The 20,826-nt window shown below is 47.8% G+C and overlaps 1 protein-coding gene across 3 annotated transcripts in view; it reads left to right on the forward strand.

Annotated features, from left to right (window-relative positions):
- mim (missing-in-metastasis) overlaps window positions 1-20,826 on the forward strand; it is an 867,287-nt gene that overhangs the window by 593,184 nt on the left and 253,277 nt on the right. For all 3 annotated transcript variants that reach the window (XM_053781651.2, XM_053781657.2, XM_053781665.2), the window contains exon 4: window positions 12,961-13,045. In XM_053781651.2, the coding sequence (XP_053637626.1) occupies window positions 12,961-13,045 (85 nt within the window). The remainder of the gene's footprint in view (window positions 1-12,960; window positions 13,046-20,826) is intronic.

Raw genomic sequence — 20,826 nt, forward strand, 5'->3', positions numbered from 1 at the left:
CTGTTGTGGTCTTGAAGTCATCGTGGCATCCATGGAGTACATCTCAGAGTGGGTACAGCTAAGTCACTGGTGCTGCAGGTTAGCATCTTGTTGTCCTGGAACAGGCTGTCCCTCGTTCTGCAAAAAGAAGAAATAGGCCCCAATTTTTTTTTTATTTTTGTTTTATAAGCGGAGGGAAGGAGGAGGATGGGGTGAAGGAGAAAGGAAGTATAAGGGTGCAAAGAAGGGAGTGGGGAGCAGCGGCGGGCCCCGTCAGGAGGACTTCGCAGTGTCTTCAGTGGGGAAGAGGGTGGGCTGCGATGACTGGGAGCACTCTCTCCAAGTCACGGACGGCCAGATACACAGATCAGGCTTGAGTATGGCTGCCAAATTTCCTCGGCCAGCTTTTTTCTGTTGCTCTTGCTGAACCCTGTTCATGATATTGGAATCCGGACTTACATGGGTGCATTCCGTATTGTATCAGTTGAGTGTCAAGTCTTGTGAGCTTTACCTGGATCTCCGCTATTAGGTGTAGCCTATACTACTTGTTTGGGGTTCAGAGTACTCCTGGCAACCCAGCATCTGCTGTGGTCTACAGAGGGGAGAGGGGGAGTGGGTTCTCTCTGCTCATCGTGCAAGGCTACCTATGTGGCTTCCTCTGCTGTTAGGCATTCAGATGCGGACCCCTCTCCTGGATTATGGCCTTGATGTATCCGCAGTCAGAGAGGATGGCTTCTCTCAGTGCCCTCCTTGGATGGTGCCTGAGGTGCGTCTTTGTCAGCCGTGGATGAGGACACCTAAGTGTCGAGCTCCAGTAATGACCTTCAATAATTTTTTGGAGTGGTAAATGGTTTAAGAAAAATCGACAGGTTGAAGATTGAGACACTTATGCAACATATGGGAATCTTTATTGAGGAAACGTTTCGCCACACAGTGACTTCATCAGTCCAATACAAGATTGATGGACTGAACACATCGACTCCAGGCTGCGGGACTGATTACATCAAACTCCTCCTCTCCTTACACCTTTCTGCTTTGTATTGGACTGATGAAGCCACTGTGTGGCGAAACGTGTCCTCGATAAAGATTCCCATATGTTACACAAGGGTCTCAATCTTCAATTTTTTAGAGCATGATTTAGTTGTTTCAATGATTAAGGTCTTTACCTACAGGTCTAAAAGAAAGGGTGGTGATGGCTTTGCTGTGGTTGCTGGTGAGGGCTCCGATAGTGCTGGTTACCAAGCGTTCTTTTTATTCACTACAGAGCTCATTGCAACCCTCCCGGTTCTTGTTCTGATAGCTGGCTTACTTGGTTATGTGTATAGTCAGATTCTGAAAATGCTTTGTTTGCCTTGGTGACTGCATGGACCATATCCACACATACGTCCTTGGAAAGCAGCAGACCCGGAAGGTCCAGGAGATGGGAACAAGTTATACAAGCCTCCTTCAGTAGGAATAATCTTATTTTTTAGACAAGTCTGTCGACGGAGGATCGGGCACACGCGTCTCACCCATAGTCACCTGTTTACTGGTGCTCCTGTCCCCCCCTCCCTTCCGTGTACATGTAAGGTGCTGTTGACTGTAGATCATACCACCACCGTCGTGGTTTCTATAATTACTGAGGTACCTGTAGGGACCTCTGGGAACTTGTAGAAGTCTCTGTTGTCATTGATAAATAATTTAATGTTTTTTTTTTTAGTTGGTGTTGGTTGTTTTAACTTGGTAGGAAAGTATTTGTGTTCCTGTTCGTTGTTTTTCTGGTTAGTTTATTTTATCTTTGTTTCCATTGTTTATATTTTGTTACGGCTGCAAGCACACGCTACCCTGCACCGTCAGTGCCTCGCTACCCTGCACGGTCAAGAGTGCCTCGCTACCCTGCACGGTCAAGAGTGCCTCGCTACCCTGCACGGTCAAGAGTGCCTCGCTACCCTGCACGGTCAAGAGTGCCTCGCTACCCTGCACGGTCAAGAGTGCCTCGCTACCCTGCACGGTCAAGAGTGCCTCGCTACCCTGCACGGTCAAGAGTGCCTCGCTACCCTGCACGGTCAAGAGTGCCTCGCTACCCTGCACGGTCAAGAGTGCCTCGCTACCCTGCACGGTCAAGAGTGCCTCGCTACCCTGCACGGTCAAGAGTGCCTCGCTGCCCTGCCCCGTCAAGAGTGCCTCGCTGCCCTGCCCCGTCAAGAGTGCCTCGCTGCCCTGCCCCGTCAAGAGTGCCTCGCTGCCCTGCGCCGTCAAGAGTGCCTCGCTGCCCTGCGCCGTCAAGAGTGCTTCGTAAATATCACAACTACTAGGTGCTACACTACCTCTCACAGGCCTACCTCCTTTCTAGGCCTGCGCATCTTGGGTTGTGCTTGTCAGAGGATTCGTAAGTGCTTAACTACGTGTTTTTGTTGAACTTCAGTCATCACCTGGCTGGAAGCTTCAGTCATCACCTGGCTGGAAGCTTCAGTGTCATCACCTGGCTGGAAGCTTCAGTGTCATCACCTGGCTGGAAGCTTCAGTCATCACCTGGCTGGAAGCTTCAGTCATCACCTGGCTGGAAGCTTCAGTCATCACCTGGCTGGAAGCTTCTGTCATCACCTGGCTGGAAGCTTCAGTCATCACCTGGCTGGAAGCTTCAGTCATCACCTGGCTGGAAGCTTCAGTGTCATCACCTGGCTGGAAGCTTCAGTCATCACCTGGCTGGAAGCTTCAGTCATCACCTGGCTGGAAACTTCAGTGTTATCACCTGGCTGGAAGCTTCAGTGTCATCACCTGGCTGGAAGCTTCAGTCATCACCTGGCTGGAAGCGTCAGTGTTATCACCTGGCTGGAAGCTTCAGTGTCATCACCTGGCTGGAAGCTTCAGTGTCATCACCTGGCTGGAAGCTTCAGTGTCATCACCTGGCTGGAAGCTTCAGTGTCATCACCTGGCTGGAAGCTTCAGTCATCACCTGGCTGGAAGCTTCAGTGTCATCACCTGGCTGGTAGCTTCAGTGGCATCACCTGGCTGGTAGCTTCAGTGTCATCACCTGGCTGGAAGCTTCAGTGTCATCACCTGGCTGGAAGCTTCAGTGTCATCACCTGGCTGGAAGCTTCAGTGTCATCACCTGGCTGGTAGCTTCAGTGTCATCACCTGGCTGGAAGCTCCAGTGTCATCACCTGGCTGGTAGCTTCAGTCATCACCTGGCTGGTAGCTTCAGTGTCATCACCTGGCTGGAAGCTTCAGTCATCACCTGGCTGGTAGCTTCAGTGTCATCACCTGGCTGGTAGCTTCAGTCATCACCTGGCTGGTAGCTTCAGTGTCATCACCTGGCTGGAAGCTTCAGTCATCACCTGGCTGGTAGCTCCAGTGTCATCACCTGGCTGGTAGCTTCAGTCATCACCTGGCTGGAAGCTTCAGTCATCACCTGGCTGGTAGCTCCAGTGTCATCACCTGGCTGGTAGCTTCAGTCATCACCTGGCTGGTAGCTCCAGTGTCATCACCTGCCTGGTAGCTTCAGTCATCACCTGGCTGGAAGCTTCAGTGTCATCACCTGGCTGGTAGCTCCAGTGTCATCACCTGCCTGGTAGCTTCAGTCATCACCTGGCTGGTAGCTCCAGTGTCATCACCTGCCTGGTAGCTTCAGTCATCACCTGGCTGGTAGCTCCAGTGTCATCACCTGGCTGGTAGCTTCAGTGTCATCACCTGGCTGGAAGCTTCAGTGTCATCACCTGGCTGGAAGCTTCAGTGTCATCACCTGGCTGGAAGCTTCAGTGTCATCACCTGGCTGGAAGCTTCAGTGTCATCACCTGGCTGGAAGCTTCAGTGTCATCACCTGGCTGGAAGCTTCAGTGTCATCACCTGGCTGGAAGCTTCAGTGTCATCACCTGGCTGGAAGCTTCAGTGTCATCACCTGGCTGGAAGCTTCAGTGTCATCACCTGGCTGGAAGCTTCAGTGTCATCACCTGGCTGGAAGCTTCAGTGTCATCACCTGGCTGGAAGCTTCAGTGTCATCACCTGGCTGGAAGCTTCAGTGTCATCACCTGGCTGGAAGCTTCAGTGTCATCACCTGGCTGGAAGCTTCAGTGTCATCACCTGGCTGGAAGCTTCAGTCATCACCTGGCTGGTAGCTTCAGTCATCACCTGGCTGGAAGCTTCAGTGTCATCACCTGGCTGGAAGCTTCAGTGTCATCACCTGGCTGGAAGCTTCAGTGTCATCACCTGGCTGGAAGCTTCAGTGTCATCACCTGGCTGGTAGCTTCAGTGTCATCACCTGGCTGGAAGCTTCAGTGTCATCACCTGGCTGGAAGCTTCAGTGTCATCACCTGGCTGGTAGCTTCAGTCATCACCTGGCTGGAAGCTTCAGTGTCATCACCTGGCTGGAAGCTCCAGTGTCATCACCTGGCTGGAAGCTCCAGTGTCATCACCTGGCTGGAAGCTCCAGTGTCATCACCTGGCTGGAAGCTCCAGTGTCATCACCTGGCTGGAAGCTTCAGTGTCATCACCTGGCTGGAAGCTTCAGTGTCATCACCTGGCTGGAAGCTTCAGTGTCATCACCTGGCTGGAAGCTTCAGTGTCATCACCTGGCTGGTAGCTTCAGTGTCATCACCTGGCTGGAAGCTTCAGTGTCATCACCTGGCTGGTAGCTTCAGTCATCACCTGGCTGGAAGCTTCAGTGTCATCACCTGGCTGGAAGCTTCAGTGTCATCACCTGGCTGGAAGCTTCAGTGTCATCACCTGGCTGGAAGCTTCAGTGTCATCACCTGGCTGGAAGCTTCAGTGTCATCACCTGGCTGGTAGCTTCAGTCATCACCTGGCTGGAAGCTTCAGTGTCATCACCTGGCTGGAAGCTTCAGTCATCACCTGGCTGGAAGCTCCAGTGTCATCACCTGGCTGGAAGCTCCAGTGTCATCACCTGGCTGGAAGCTCCAGTGTCATCACCTGGCTGGAAGCTCCAGTGTCATCACCTGGCTGGAAGCTCCAGTCATCACCTGGCTGGTAGCTTCAGTGTCATCACCTGGCTGGAAGCTTCAGTGTCATCACCTGGCTGGAAGCTTCAGTGTCATCACCTGGCTGGTAGCTTCAGTCATCACCTGGCTGGAAGCTTCAGTCATCACCTGGCTGGAAGCTTCAGTGTCATCACCTGGCTGGAAGCTTCAGTCATCACCTGGCTGGAAGCTCCAGTGTCATCACCTGGCTGGAAGCTCCAGTGTCATCACCTGGCTGGAAGCTCCAGTGTCATCACCTGGCTGGAAGCTCCAGTGTCATCACCTGGCTGGTAGCTTCAGTCATCACCTGGCTGGAAGCTTCAGTGTCATCACCTGGCTGGAAGCTTCAGTGTCATCACCTGGCTGGAAGCTTCAGTGTCATCACCTGGCTGGAAGCTTCAGTGTCATCACCTGGCTGGAAGCTTCAGTGTCATCACCTGGCTGGAAGCTTCAGTCATCACCTGGCTGGTAGCTTCAGTCATCACCTGGCTGGTAGCTTCAGTCATCACCTGGCTGGAAGCTTCAGTGTCATCACCTGGCTGGAAGCTTCAGTGTCATCACCTGGCTGGAAGCTTCAGTCATCACCTGGCTGGAAGCTTCAGTGTCATCACCTGGCTGGAAGCTTCAGTGTCATCACCTGGCAGGAAGCTTCAGTCATCACCTGGCTGGTAGCTTCAGTCATCACCTGGCTGGTAGCTTCAGTCATCACCTGGCTGGTAGCTTCAGTCATCACCTGGCTGGTAGCTTCAGTCATCACCTGGCTGGTAGCTTCAGTCATCACCTGGCTCGAAGCTTCAGTGTCATCACCTGGCTGGAAGCTTCAGTCATCACCTGGCTGGTAGCGTCAGTGTCATAACCTGGCTGGAAGCTTGTCATCACCTGGCTGGTAGCTTCAGTCATCACCTGGCTGGTAGCTTCAGTGATCACCCGACTGGTATCCTCGGTCACCACACCCGACTGGTATCCTCGGTCACCACACCCGACTGGTATCCTCGGTCACCACACCCGACTGGTATCCTCGGTCACCACACCCGACTGGTATCCTCGGTCACCACACCCGACTGGTATCCTCGGTCACCACACCCGACTGGTATCCTCGGTCACCACACCCGACTGGTACCCTCGGTCACCACACCCGACTGGTACCCTCGGTCACCACACCCGACTGATAACCTGGGTCACCACACCCGACTGATAACCTGGGTCACCATACGCGACTGGTAATCTGGGTCACCACACCCGACTGGTAACCTGGGTCACCACACCCGACTGGTACCCTCGGCCACCACACCCGACTGGTACCCTCGGTCTCCACACCCGACTGGTACCCTCGGTCTCCACACCCGACTGGTACCCTCGGTCACCACACCCGACTGGTACCCTCGGTCACCACACCCGACTGGTACCCTCGGTCACCACACCCGACTGGTACCCTCGGTCACCACACCCGACTGGTACCCTCGGTCACCACACCCGACTGGTACCCTCGGTCACCACACCCGACTGGTACCCTCGGTCACCACACCCGACTGGTACCCTCGGTCACCACACCCGACTGGTACCCTCGGGCACCACACCCGACTGGTACCCTCGGTCACCACACCCGACTGGTACCCTCGGGCACCACACCCGACTGGTACCCTCGGGCACCACACCCGACTGGTACCTTCGGGCACCACACCCGGCTGGTACCCTCGGTCACCACACCCGGCTGGTACCCTCGGTCACCACACCCGGCTGGTACCCTCGGTCACCACACCCGGCTGGTACCCTCAGGTATAACCAACGCTGTTGCTGGTGTGTGAGCACACTGGTGGTGACCTACTACACCTGTCACACATGTCACCTGTTTCTACACCTGTTCCATTACGAGAGTCCGACCTTAGATCACACATCTATAGTTAGTCTCTCATCAACCAGGCTGTTGCTGCTGGCAGGCCGTCATAGCTATCACAGTATGACTGAGGTGACCCTTAACACACCAGTGAAACTAGTCATTCAACGTTGTCATGGATGATGGGCTGAGCACCTGTCAAGGCTGATAGGCTGAGCACATGTCAAGGCTGATAGGCTGAGCACCTGTCAAGGCTGATGGGCTGAACACCTGTCAAGGCTGATAGGCTGAGCACATGTCAAGGCTGATAGGCTGAGCACATGTCAAGGCTGATGGGCTGAACACCTGTCAAGACTGATAGGCTGAGCACATGTCAAGGCTGATAGGCTGAGCACATGTCAAGGCTGATGTCCTGAACACCTGTCAAGGCTGATAGGCTGAGCACATGTCAAGGCTGATAGGCTGAGCACATGTCAAGGCTGATGGGCTGAACACCTGTCAAGGCTGATGGACTGAACACCTGTCATGAATGATGGATTGAACACCTGTCATGGCCGATGAACTGACCATCACTTCTACACTTGCATATCTAGTATAATACTGGCCGCTATATTGGACTGAAGAAGCTTGTTATGGTAACCTAGCGTCCCATCAATAAATATAGTCATGTGTTGCCAGTGTGTGTTGTTCATCAAAACAACGACTGCTCTGATCTGTGTTGTATTGTGGCAACCCCCAGGTGTCAAGTTTTAGAGTGAGTTATATCAGAGTCTCGGCTTGTGTGCAGTAGAGCAGTAACTTGGCTATTTTATTGCGTGGAAGTCTTCTAGGTTGCGTTGTTGTCGTGTGTGCCCACTGCTGCCTTGTTAGTCCCCCTGATCCACTGTAAATACTTGGTTAAACCTCCAGTCACGTTCTTCACATACTTCCCTGTCATTCAATTTAAGAGTTCCTCCTTTCTCAGCCTTATCACCTGTTTCTTTACACTCGTTTCCTAGTGTAACTTTAGAGCAATTCAAGATGTGTTTCAGCCTTTGATGTTATATTCTCGAAGTGCGCCTCTCTCTCTCCCTTGTTACTGTGTAGTCGCACCTCACTTCCTGTGTTGTTTCCTGGGCTCAGTGTTGCTCTTCACCTGTTCCTTCCTGTCTTCTACTTAATCATACTATCAGTAACTGCTTAACTAATTGTTGTTCTTAGTTATATATTCAGTATGTTTGTCAGGTCTGAGTGTCATGATTAGTGTGTAGTGTGTTGCTGAAGTGTAGCAAGGTTGCTACACTGGTGTTGCTGAAGTGTAGCAAGGTTGCTACACTGGTGTTGCTGAAGTGTAGCAAGGTTGCTACACTGGTGTTGCTGAAGTGTAGCAAGGTTGCTACACTGGTGTTGCTGAAGTGTAGCAAGGTTGCTACACTGGTGTTGCTGAAGTGTAGCAAGGTTGCTACACTGGTGTTGCTGAAGTGTAGCAAGGTTGCTACACTGGTGTTGCTGAAGTGTAGCAAGGTTGCTACACTGGTGTTGCTGAAGTGTAGCAAGGTTGCTACACTGGTGTTGCTGAAGTGTAGCAAGGTTGCTACACTGGTGTTGCTGAAGTGTAGCAAGGTTGCTACACTGGTGTTGCTGAAGTGTAGCAAGGTTGCTACACTGGTGTTGCTGAAATACGCGAGAAGCCAGCTTGGCAGAAACAGTAGGTGTGGTCTCTTTCTTTCCCTCCCCCCTCCTCTCCCCCCTCCTCTCCCCCCTCTCTTTCCCCCTCTTTTACAAATATTTTACAAAGTTACGTTAAGAGTTCCCTTATTTACCAAGTAAGAGCTGTTACCTACTTCAGCTAGTTTGAAAGCTTTTTATTGTTATGAGAGATTTAGAGTACAATTAAGGAAGAGGATAAAGTTGGAGCCAACTGTGGGTCAGTTGACTTTATTTTATGAATGTTTAATACTGTACGAACATGTTCCAGACTTGAGTTGTTATAGTACTAAATGATCTCGAATGATGGGATGTTCTGGAGAAGGGAACAGCAGAGTGTAGTTGCTGTTTGCTGCCCGTCTTGTGGTGTAGAAGCTCACTTCTCGCTGTCCTCGGAGTGGAGCCAAGTGTGGTACCCTGACAGTATTGTCTATGCACATAACAGTAAGACCACCCACATCACTCCGCGGTTGAAATGACAGATGTATCCAGGCTGCGTCCAGGCGAGAGATGAGACGTCTTGCTCTGTTCTCTACTCTGTCAAGAAGTTGTACATGATAGGGGAGAGACAGAGGCACTCCAAGAAAGTGGAGCATACACAAGGTATGAGTGTACTTCTACCTTGTACTCAACAGCGCTCACCTCTCTCTCCCTTCATCTCCTCTTATCTCTCTCCTCTTCTATCTCACACTACTTTCCCCTATTTCTCTTCTCTCTCTCTCCTAGGACCCCCGTCTCTCTCTGACAGTGTCAGAGCACACACACACACACAGAGAGAGAGAGAGAGAGAGAGAGAGAGAGAGAGAGAGAGAGAGAGAGAGAGAGAGAGAGAGAGAGAGAGAGAGAGAGAGAGAGAGAGAGAGAGAGAGAGAGAGAGAGAATCAATATAGGCCAGCCTGTCGGGGCCTTTTACACATTTGCACGTGCTTCACACCAGCTCTGTTGTGTGTGGTGGGTGACGGCGTGGTGGGTGATGGTGTGGTGGGTGATGGTTTGATGGGTAATGGTGTGGTGGGTGATGTGGTGGGTGATGGTGTGGTGAGTGATGTGGTGGGTGATGGTAAGATGGGTAATGGTATGATGGGTGATGGTGTGTTGGGTGATGGTATGAGGGGGGATGGTGTGGTGGGTGACGGCGTGGTGGGTGATGGTGTGATGGGTGATGGTATGATGGGTGATGGTGTGGTGGGTGATGGTATGATGGGTGATGGTGTAGTGGGTGATGGTATGATGGGTGATGGTGTGGTGGGTGATGGTATGATGGGTGATTGTATGATGGGTGATGGTGTGGTGGGTGATGGTATGATGGGTGATGGTATGATGGGTGAAGGTGTGGTGGGTGATGGTATGATGGGTGATGGTGTGGTGGCTGATGGTATGATGGGTGATGGTGTGGTGGGTGATGGTATGATGGGTGATGGTGTGGTGGGTGATGGTATTATGGGTGATGGTGTGGTGGGTGATGGTATGATGGGTGATGGTATGGTGGCTGATGGTATGATGGGTGATGGTGTGGTGGGTGATGGTATGATGGGTGATGGTGTGGTGGCTGATGGTATGATGGGTGGTGTGGTGGCTGATGGTATGATGGGTGATGGTGTGGTGGGTGATGGTATGATGGGTGGTGTGGTGGGTGATGGTATGATGGGTGATGGTGTGGTGGTTGATGGTATGATGGGTGATGGTATGGTGGCTGATGGTATGATGGGTGGTGTGGTGAGTGATGGTAAGATGGGTGATGGTGTGGTGGGTGATGGTATGATGGGTGATGGTGTGGTGGGTGATGGTATGATGGGTGATGGTGTGGTGGCTGATGGTATGATGGGTGATGGTGTGGTGGCTGATGGTATGATGGGTGGTGTGGTGGCTGATGGTATGATGGGTGATGGTATGATGGGTGATGGTGTGGTGGGTGATGGTATGATGGGTGGTGTGGTGGGTGATGGTATGATGGGTGATGGTGTGGTGGCTGATGGTATGATGGGTCATGGTATGATGGCTGATGGTATGATGGGTCATGGTATGGTGGGTGATGGTATGATGGGTGATGGTGTGATGGGTGATGGTGTGGTGGGTGATGGTATGATGGGTGATGGTGTGGTGGCTGATGGTATGATGGGTGATGGTATGATGGGTGATGGTATGATGGGTGATGGTATGATGGGTGGTGTGGTGAGTGATGGTAAGATGGGTGATGGTGTGGTGGGTGATGGTATGATGGGTGATGGTGTGGTGGCTAATGGTATGATGGGTGATGGTATGATGGGTGATGGTATGATGGGTGATGGTGTGGTGGCTGATGGTATGATGGGTGATGGTATGATGGGTGATGGTGTGGTGGCTGATGGTATGATGGGTGATGGTATGATGGGTGGTGGTGTGGTGGCTGATGGTATGATGGGTGATGGTATGATGATTGTATGATGGGTGATGGTATGATGGGTGATGGTGTGGTGGGTGATGGTATGATTGTAGTAGTGTAGTGTGTTAAGGTGTGTGATTGAACCTCTGGAGGAGGTTCAATCACATGGGTGATGGTATGGTGGCTGATGGTATGATGGGTGATGGTGTGATGGGTGATGGTATGATGGGTGGTGGGTGATGGTATGATGGGTGATGGTGTGGTGGGTGATGGTGTGGTGGGTGATGGTATGATGGGTGATGGTGTGGTGGGTGATGGTATGATGGGCGATGGTATGGTGGCTGATGGTATGATGGGTGATGTTGTGGTGGGTGATGATATGATGGGTGATGGTGTGGTGGGTGATGGTATGATGGGTGATGGTGTGGTGGGTGATGGTATGATGGGTGATGGTGTGGTGGGTGATGGTATGATGGGTGATGGTATGATGGGTGATGGTGTGGTGGGTGATGGTATGATTGTAGTAGTGTAGTGTGTTAAGGTGTGTGATTGAACCTCTGGAGGAGGTTCAATCACATGAGTCGTCGTCACGTACTAGAGTTTAGTGGTCGCCACGTACTAGAGTTTAGTGGTCGCCACGTACTAGAGTTTAGTGGTCGCCACGTACTAGAGTTTAGTGGTCGCCACGTACTAGAGTTTAGTGGTCGTCACGTACTAGAGTGGTCGTCACGTACTAGAGTGGTCGTCACGTACTAGTAGTCGTCACGTACTAGAGTGGTCGTCACGTACTAGAGTGGTCGTCACGTACTAGTAGTCACGTACTAGAGTGGTCGTCACGTACTAGAGTGGTCGTCGCGTCCTAGAGTGGAGTGGTCGTCACGTCCTAGAGTGGAGTGGTCGTCACGTCCTAGAGTGGAGTGGTCGTCGCGTCCTAGAGTGGAGTGGTCGTCGCGTCCTAGAGGGGAGTCGTCGTCACGTCCTAGAGGGGAGTCGTCGTCACGTCCTAGAGGGGAGTCGTCATCACGTCCTAGAGGGGAGTCGTCGTCGCGTCCTAGAGGGGAGTCGTCGTCGCGTCCTAGAGGGGAGTCGTCGTCACGTCCTAGAGGGGAGTCGTCGTCACGTCCTAGAGGGGAGTCGTCGTCGCGTCCTAGAGGGGAGTCGTCGTCGCGTCCTAGAGGGGAGTCGTCGTCGCGTCCTAGAGGGGAGTCGTCGTCGCGTCCTAGAGGGGAGTCGTCGTGTCCTAGAGGGGAGTCGTCGTCGCGTCCTAGAGGGGAGTCGTCGCGTCCTAGAGGGGAGTCGTCGTCACGTACTAGAGAAGGGAAATCCTGTTTGAGTAATGTTAAATAGTTTCACATTAGACTAAGACACAGCAGACTGAAGGATAAACTGTCAGAAGGAATTGTACACTGTGACCCCATAGTGACTGATGCTCAGTTTTGTTACCCATCAGTGTACCGTCAACACTACGTCACTGCTGCACTGACCATTTCTATCACACACGTGCACGAGACTAAAGCAACACCCATGGATCCATGGAGAGACCCATATTTCTGATTTTTGTAGCGGCTTTTCCTGAGGAATTCCGCCCTGACATGTTGCTGTTTTACAAATAAGTTAATAAGGATGATACGAAGTGAGGATAACTTCAAAAGTTCTGCATTTTTTTAAGTGTAGAGGAAAGGTTCAAGTCGTGGCTGTTGGAGTTCAAGACCAGTGAGTGCGAAGTAATGTATATGGAGGGTGGTGAGAGGCGGCAAGGCATAGGATGGTATGCATTTTGTGTGGAGAGAAATAGTTGAGTGTTATATCATTACTATGTTATTAACGTCAAGCATTAACAGCGCTCATGTCTTTCTCAGTTTTGTGCGTGTTGCGGTTCTCGTAGTTTTATTAAAGAATTGAGATAACGTAGTTAGAAACTGAGCTCCTGGTCCTGCTTCCTTCATAAAAATGGTCGGGAGTACTGGCGGTCTTTAACCATATCTAATATTGAAACCATGTATTAAGTAATAATTTTATGTAGCTCGCGTACTCCTCCATTACTGTTTTGTGATTTTTTTTTGTACGTGTGCCGGAAATGTGGGAGGGAGGGTGAGGGTAGGTGATGGTGCTGATCACTTGAGGTAATGTTTGTTTACCTTGTACAGGTGCTACTCGGGAGGTGGGAGCTGCACTTACAAGGATCTGCCTTCGTCACAGAGCTGTGGAGTCCCGGGTCAAGACACTTACCAGGTGAGCGCAACACAAACTCTAGTATCTGTGTGTACTTAAGGCTCATACTCATAGTGACCTGTCTTGTATAATTAGTTATTTCTTTTAGTTTCTAATAGTTACAGACATCAACTATCCTGGTAAGTACCATCTACTTATAACAGTGCAGCGGAAGTCTGTAAAATGTTTTGTACTGTTTCAGGATTGATGGTCTTTTTTTTTCTGTCTCTTGAACATGTAATATTAGAAGTAAAAATACTTAAATGTTCAAAACGCTCCTCTACTTTCTTGTGCGAGTTCTTATTCTTGAAATACTTCATTTCCATTTAACCCTTAAACTGTCCAAACAGATCTACGTTCACATGCGTAGTGCTCCAAAAGTAGATCTACGTTTTTTTAACATATTTTCAAATATAACAAAAAAAATTGTAGATCAAAGTTTTTTTTACAAGTTTTCAAATGTAAAAAAAAGAAAAAGAAACTCTACGTTTTTTTACATACTTTCAAATGTTGAAAAAACGTAGATCTACGTTTGGACAGTTTAAGGGTTAATGAGGTCTTGCCTGCGGTTAGGCCCCGGGGGGAGGGGGAATGTTCCCAGGCCCCGGGGGTAATGATCCCAGGTCCAGGGGGGGGCAATGATCCCAGGTCCAGGGGGGGGGGCAATAATCCCAGAAACCATATTACTATTTATAACCTGAGTCATTGTATATGATCCTAAAATCCGAAGCACAACAGCCCGCATGTAGGTCGTAATATAAAGGTCAGTATTGATGAACTTGAATCTTTCTTATTATCATAGACAAACAATAAAATGTCCAGAAAAGTCAAATGTCAACAAATTATTTGAAATTAGTTTAACGTCTAGAGAGAAAAAAGGATCTTAGTACATTTAATAAATCGGTAGTCATCATAATAGTAACAAAAAGTGATCTTAGTTCTCGAGTGTATTTACAGTACTTTATTTACAGTTAATAAGTGAAATGAAGGATTACACTTTGTACATTGTGACGGGAACATTAATGGTACGTGTATTATACATGATCCAACATCAACAGTAAAATAAATAACCATTAATGGTACGTATGTTACACGTGATCCAAACATCAACTATTGTTGTGATAGAAGCACAGGCCTCATCTCTAGGCTTTATTGAACATAGAATCTTCATAGTACTTCTGCAACAACAAAATATAATGACTAGTACATCTAATAACGGCTTCTACAGGGATGGTGGTGTCTTGCATATGTCAAGAGAAAAGTTATAACTACAGGCCACATATTTAAACTCACCATGTAATCTGCATCACTAATATAGGGATAGAAGAGAAGAGAATCACACACCATGTGTTGGCGCCCATGACACACACCGAACTGTTGTTGTTGTTAAGGGCCCCGAGAGGTGGTGCAGTATTATCCTGCTGCTGCTCCCCACAGGAGCAGTATCACTACAATCTCCCCCTTCTAAAATATCAGAGACAGTAATTTCCCAAACTGTTAGGTGGGCGGCGTACACGTCCCGACCTTCGTAGCCCTTGAGCCTCTTCACCAGGTTCAATATTTTCCAGCGGGGTTTGACTAACTGCTGGAGCAGAATCCTCTATTTCCGTAGGGGTAGTCTCAAGGGGCTTTCCAGGAGAAAACGAAGCATCTTTCACATCTATTGGTGTATCTTGAGATTCCACACTAATGGGGATTTCAACTGGGGCTAAATGTCTTGTAGATACTGTAGTCTCTTCACCATTTTGGTAGCGAATGTGGGCGTAATGTGGATTAGCTTGCAGGAGCTCTACCTCTTCCACTAAAGGATCCGTCTTGTTCATCCTACGGTGACTCTTCAGGAGAACGAGTCCAGGATGACATAACCAAGTGGGCACGGAGGCTCCTGTAGAGGAACGACGTGAATAGTTGAGGAGTCTTTCATGAGGGGTTGCATTAGTAGCTGTGCACAGCAATGATCTAATAGTGAAGAGCATCAGGTAGGACAGTTTGCCAGTGTTGAACAGGTAGATTGCGCTACTTCAATGTCATTGTAACTGCCTTCCATATAGTACCATTGAACCGCTCCACTTGACCATTGCCTTGAGGGTTGTAGCTTGTTGTTCTGCTGCAGGCAATACCTTTACTAGACAAAAACTCCTGAAGTTCGTTACTCATGAACGAGGATCCCCTGTCTGAATGGATATAAGCTGGCATACCAAAAATAGAGAACAACTGTGAAAGACAACTAATAACAGTTGAAGCAGTCATATTTGCACAGGGGAATACAAAGGGAAACCTTGAATATTCCTCTACTATGTTAAGGAAATACCTATTTTGATTTGTGCTTGGTAGAGGTCCTTTGAAATCTATATTCAGTCTCTCGAAAGGCTGGGTGGATTTTATGAGATGAGTCTTCTCTGGCTGATGAAAGTTTGGCTTGCACTCTGCACATACTCCGCATGCTCTGATCACTTGTCGCACATCTTCCACTGAGTAGGGCATGTTCTTTGATTTGACAAAATGGTACAGGCGTGTAACTCCTGGGTGACACAAAGCCTTGTGGAGCGCTGAGAGTGATTGCAAATCATGACATGCTGCTCCACAGTGGGACCTAGAGAATGCATCAGGTGAGATGTTCTCTTGACCCGGTCGGTACAGAATATCAAAGCCATAACACGATAGTTCCATCCTCCAGCGTAATATCTTGTCATTCTTTATCCTACTTTTGTGCTTCTTGTCGAACATATACATCACGGACCGTTGGTTAGTCCTTATGGTGAAATGTCTACCAGTTAAATAATGCCTCCAGTGGCGAACTGCTTCTATGATGGCCTGGGCTTCCTTTTCTACAGCAGTGTAACATTTCTCTGATCCTTGAAAAGTTCTCGAAAAGAAGGCTACTGGTCGTCCTGCCTGAGATAAGACTGCAGCAATGGCAATGTCAGATGCATCCGTTTCCACTTTGAATGGTAGGGACTCATCAATGGCTTGAACTACTGAGTTTTCAATGTCCTGTTTGAGATTATGGAAAGCGGCTTCTGCTTCCTTTGTCACAGGAAATGTAGTAGCACTCAATGGGCGGACTTTACTTGAATAGTTGTAGATCCATTGTGAGTAATAAGCAAAGAGACCAAGAGTTCTTCGGAGTGACTTTTTGTCTTGAGGCATTGGAAGTTCCCGTAGAGGTCGTAGTCGTTCAGGGTCTGGGAATATTGAACCTCCTTCCACTACATAACCAAGGATGCTAAGCCTTTTAGTTGAAAAAGTGCACTTTTCCTCATTGTAACTGATATTTTTCTTCTTGGCGGCTTCCAAAAACTTATCAAGGTTTGCATCATGTTCCTCCTGGGTCTTGCCACAAATGGTAACATTATCTAAATACGCATAAGTTCCCATGAGTTGCTCTTCCTGAATGAGTGAATCCATAATTCGTTGGAAGCAGGCTATCCCATTGGTGACTCCAAAAGGGACTCTGGTAAACTGATACAGGCCATCACTAGCCTGAAATGCTGTGTATGGTTTATCTTCATTCCTTATAGGGACTTGATGATAGGCACTCTGTAGATCAGTTGTGCTAAACACACAGTACTGAGCAATTTTCTTCACTGTATCATCAATTCGAGGTAGAGGGTACCCATCAAGAAGTGTAAATTTGTTGATTGTCTCAGAGTAATCGATAGCCAGTCTCCGTTTCCTATAATCATCTTTAACAACAACTTGTGCACGCCAAGGGGAATTACTCGGTTCTATAATACCCTCCTTCAGCAGCCTCTGAGTTTCTTTCTCAATGAACATCCGATCCTCATAAGAATAGCGGCGTGACTTAGCTGATATAGGATGGCAATCCGCGGTAAGATTTGCAAACAGCTTTGGTGGGTCTACCCTTAAAGTGCTAAGTCCACAGACAACAAGAGGAGGCAGTTCACCTCCATATGTTAAGGTGACACTACCATGCAGCTTCTGAAAGTCCTGACCAAGGATAACATCAGAGCACAGTTGTGGCAGAATAGCTAAATGTACATCTTGATAATCCTTTCCATTAACTCTGAGATTTACCTTACAAAACCCTAAGGTCTGAATACAGAGAGATGTTGAGGCCATGGAAACGGTACCTGATGAGTGATGTACAGTCAAGGAGTGGCGTTTAACTAAGTCAAGATTGATGAAACACTGAGCTGCCACTATCAATAAGACCATCTACTTCTGTTCCTTTGATGAATACTTTCACAACTGCCTTTGACAGTGAATTTGGAGTAGCCGCAGAAGTCACTGTTGCTAGTGTCGCATGATCACTGGAATGTGTGGAGGCACTAGCTCTTGTTGATGCATTAGCACGACATACTTTAGCAAAGTGACCTTTCTTGTGGCATTTACGGCACATTGCTTCACGAGCAGAACACTTTGGACGTGGATGTCTTGAAAAACCACAAAAGAAACACACCGTACCTGCTGCTGCTGTCACTGAGGCAGGTTCCACAGTAACTTCATTGCAAGAGTCTTGGTCAGGAATTGCAGCACTTACCACTCGAGAAGGCTGAGTGGTACTGTATACTTCAGAATTCTTCTGGGCTGAATCTAGAGCTCTTTCCTGGTCAAAGGCAGCGGCTAAGTCGAGAGTTTTATTCTCCAATAAACGCTGCCTTATTATTGGTGATTGCAGGCCACTGATAAAAGCATCCCTGATGGACTCTTCACAATACTGAGCAGCTGTCACTGCTTGGAAGTGACAGTCCTTACCTAAAATTTTCAGTGCTTGAAGGTATTCCTCTAAGGATTCATCAATCTGCTGGCGGCGAGTTGCAAGGCGATAGCGTGCAAAGATTTCATTTGTAGGTTTAATATACTGAGACTTGAGGGTTTTGATAGAATCTTCGTAGGTATTACACTCAGAAATAGCCTCATATATCTTTGGTGACACAAAATTGATGAGCAGACTTAGTTTATCTAGATCTTCTTTAGGAAGGGCTCCCAAGAAGTTTTCGAAAGTCATAAACCAGTGCTTCCATTCCTGAGCAGCCGTTGATAAGCTGGGGTCACAGTCTAGCCTCTCAGGTTTCAGTAAACGCTCCATGTTGTGATGTAGTCTAGCGCAGGATCACCACCAGGTAGCCCAGGATTATATGTTCAATAAATTGTTGTGATGGAAACACAGGCCTTATGTCTAGGCTTTATTGAACATAGAATCTTCATAGTACTTCTGCAACAACAGTACTAGTACATCTAATAACGGCTTCTACAGGGATGGTGATGTCTTGCATATGTCAAGAGAAAAGTTACAACTACAGGCCACATATTTAAACTCACCATGTAATCTGCATCACTAATATAGGGATAGAAGAGAAGAGAATCACACACCATGTGTTGGCGCCCATGACACACCAAACTACTGTTGTTGTTAAGGGCCCCGAGAGGTGGTGCAGTATTATCCTGCTGCTGCTCCCCACAGGAGCAGTATCACTACAACTATACCATAAATAAAAATTATTGGTACGTATATTACACGTGATCCAAACATCAACAATACCTTAACCTATCCAAGATGAATATAATGTTGTGAAATAGTAGGCAACACCTTGAAACACGAGAACAAACACGAAACAGTAGCGATCATCAAACACCCTGAGGTGGGTATACAAAGTCCCAGTTACAACCCTAGGAAGTGTAATTACTATATGTCCTGACTGATAGTATACAGCCAGCAAAATTGAAACCACGGTACGGGTGGGGTTTGAAGCCATGGCGAGTGAGTCCCACAACTACTGTCCAGTGCGTAAGCCACTAGGTCAGCTGGCTACAGTAAGATTAATCCATTGATAAATTAGACAAATGTGCAACTTTTGAGTATCTTTATTAAGGAAACGTTTCGCCACACAGTGGCTTCATCAGTCCATACACAGGAGAAGCTCCTGTTCTTCAAGCTTCTCCTGTGTATGGACTGATGAAGCCACTGTGTGGCGAAACGTTTCCTTAATAAAGATACCCAAGAGTTGCACATGTCTAATTTATCAATGTGTCGGTTCTGTGAACCATTCACCTACAAGATTAATCCAACTAGGTATATTTATACACCAAAGGGAGGTAAACATGAACCACCACTGTGATCACAAATGCAAGATTTTACAGATGAATCTCTCGCCAGAGTGGCCGTGACGAACTCGAGCTCAAGTCCCCTCAAAGCTGCATTCATGACTCACGAGATCGTAATAACACGAGTTGGACGAATCTTATTGTAGCCAGCTGGTCCAGTGGCTTATGCACTGGCCTCACTCCCCATGGGTTTAAAACCCACCTATACTCTGTGTTTTTTGCAATCGTGTTATTACGATTTCGTGAACCATGAATACAATTTTGAAAATCTGAAGCAAGGTTCTGGACAATAAAGGAATTAAGAGAGGATGATACTGCATCCATCAAAAGACGGCTAAATGCATCCTAAATATGACCCTTGTGAGGTAAACCCACAAAACCACTACACTTACTGACTCGCCACCAGAGTTGTGTAAACATACGGAAAACCATGAATAAACACTCAAAAGCAAAGAGAGGAGAATAGTCAGACAAGAGTGATGAGAGTATATCCAACGACTAGAAGTACTAGCTCTGACAGAGACAGTTACACAGGCAGTCCTCACTCCAGGTGTCTTCTGGAAGCTTCTAAGATGCTGCCATGGGTGAACACACAACATCGCTCATCCATATTCACCACACATCAAAAGAGCATGAAAAATACAGGTAATAAATGAAAGTTGTGAGATGGTTAAGGAGGCCATGCCCCTTTACAGTACTAGTCAATGTGAGTTCGGGAACAGAGGTGAGGAAACTACATGTTGCAACCGTCACAATGTTGTCATCCTGTCGTGTGCTTACATAACTTCATTATAAGAAATAACCAAATATAAAGTATTACTATCGCCCTCCCAGCTGAGAACAAAAGTAAAAATTTTATGACATTAGGTAATAAAAATAATCATAACTGATATATATATATAAGTATACTTAAAGAAATAATAAGTAAAGAGCAGCAAAGCTATGATACTGTTTTTGTCTGCATAACACAAACCAAAAGAGTTATCAGATGTATTTATATACAGTATCTTGTGATAGTCATTTACATTCTGTTCCATTTTTTCTTGAGTTATCAATTGTGTCAACACATGGAACTGGTATGGCAATACCGCTAGGTTGTAAGTATGCATTAACCAAGACGTTCAGGAAACGTTTTGCCATGAGTGACTTCTTCACTCCTTATACAGGGTAGTGTGCATGTATATGTATTAGTCAGGCACAGCGTCTTGTGATGACCTGTTTCAGGCTTGGTGAGGTGACTGTTTCACGTAGCTACTTCTGGTTTGGAGAAAGATGTACCGATGTTGTGCGCTCTTGATTTGCCAAGATGTTCCATATTGCGTCTGGAGGTGTTGGCTACAGTCCCCCTGACTTGATGCAAGCTTATGGAGATGTCAAGTGCTGTCTGGTCATATCTGATTGTTGTATAATGAAGCAGATCTGCCCCTCCAGTCATACCTATGTTAGGCTGGGATAAATAGTGATAAATATTTGGTGTGAATGTTTCAAAACTGTCCTTAATATGTGTATACACACTTACACACACACACGTATACACACGTACATACACGTACATACATACATACATACATACATACATACATACACATATATACTTATTCTGTTCTGTCTTACTGCTATGCCTAGCCAACCCGATCATTATATGCTTAGCTTTGCTGATATAATTCACACATCGGAATCTCCAACACCCAAAAGATTCTTAACCGTGTACTAGCCTCGTGTCAAGACCTGGG

This window comes from Cherax quadricarinatus, chromosome 6 (genome assembly GCF_038502225.1).
Source record: "Cherax quadricarinatus isolate ZL_2023a chromosome 6, ASM3850222v1, whole genome shotgun sequence".
NCBI classification, from domain to species: Eukaryota; Metazoa; Arthropoda; class Malacostraca; order Decapoda; family Parastacidae; genus Cherax; species Cherax quadricarinatus.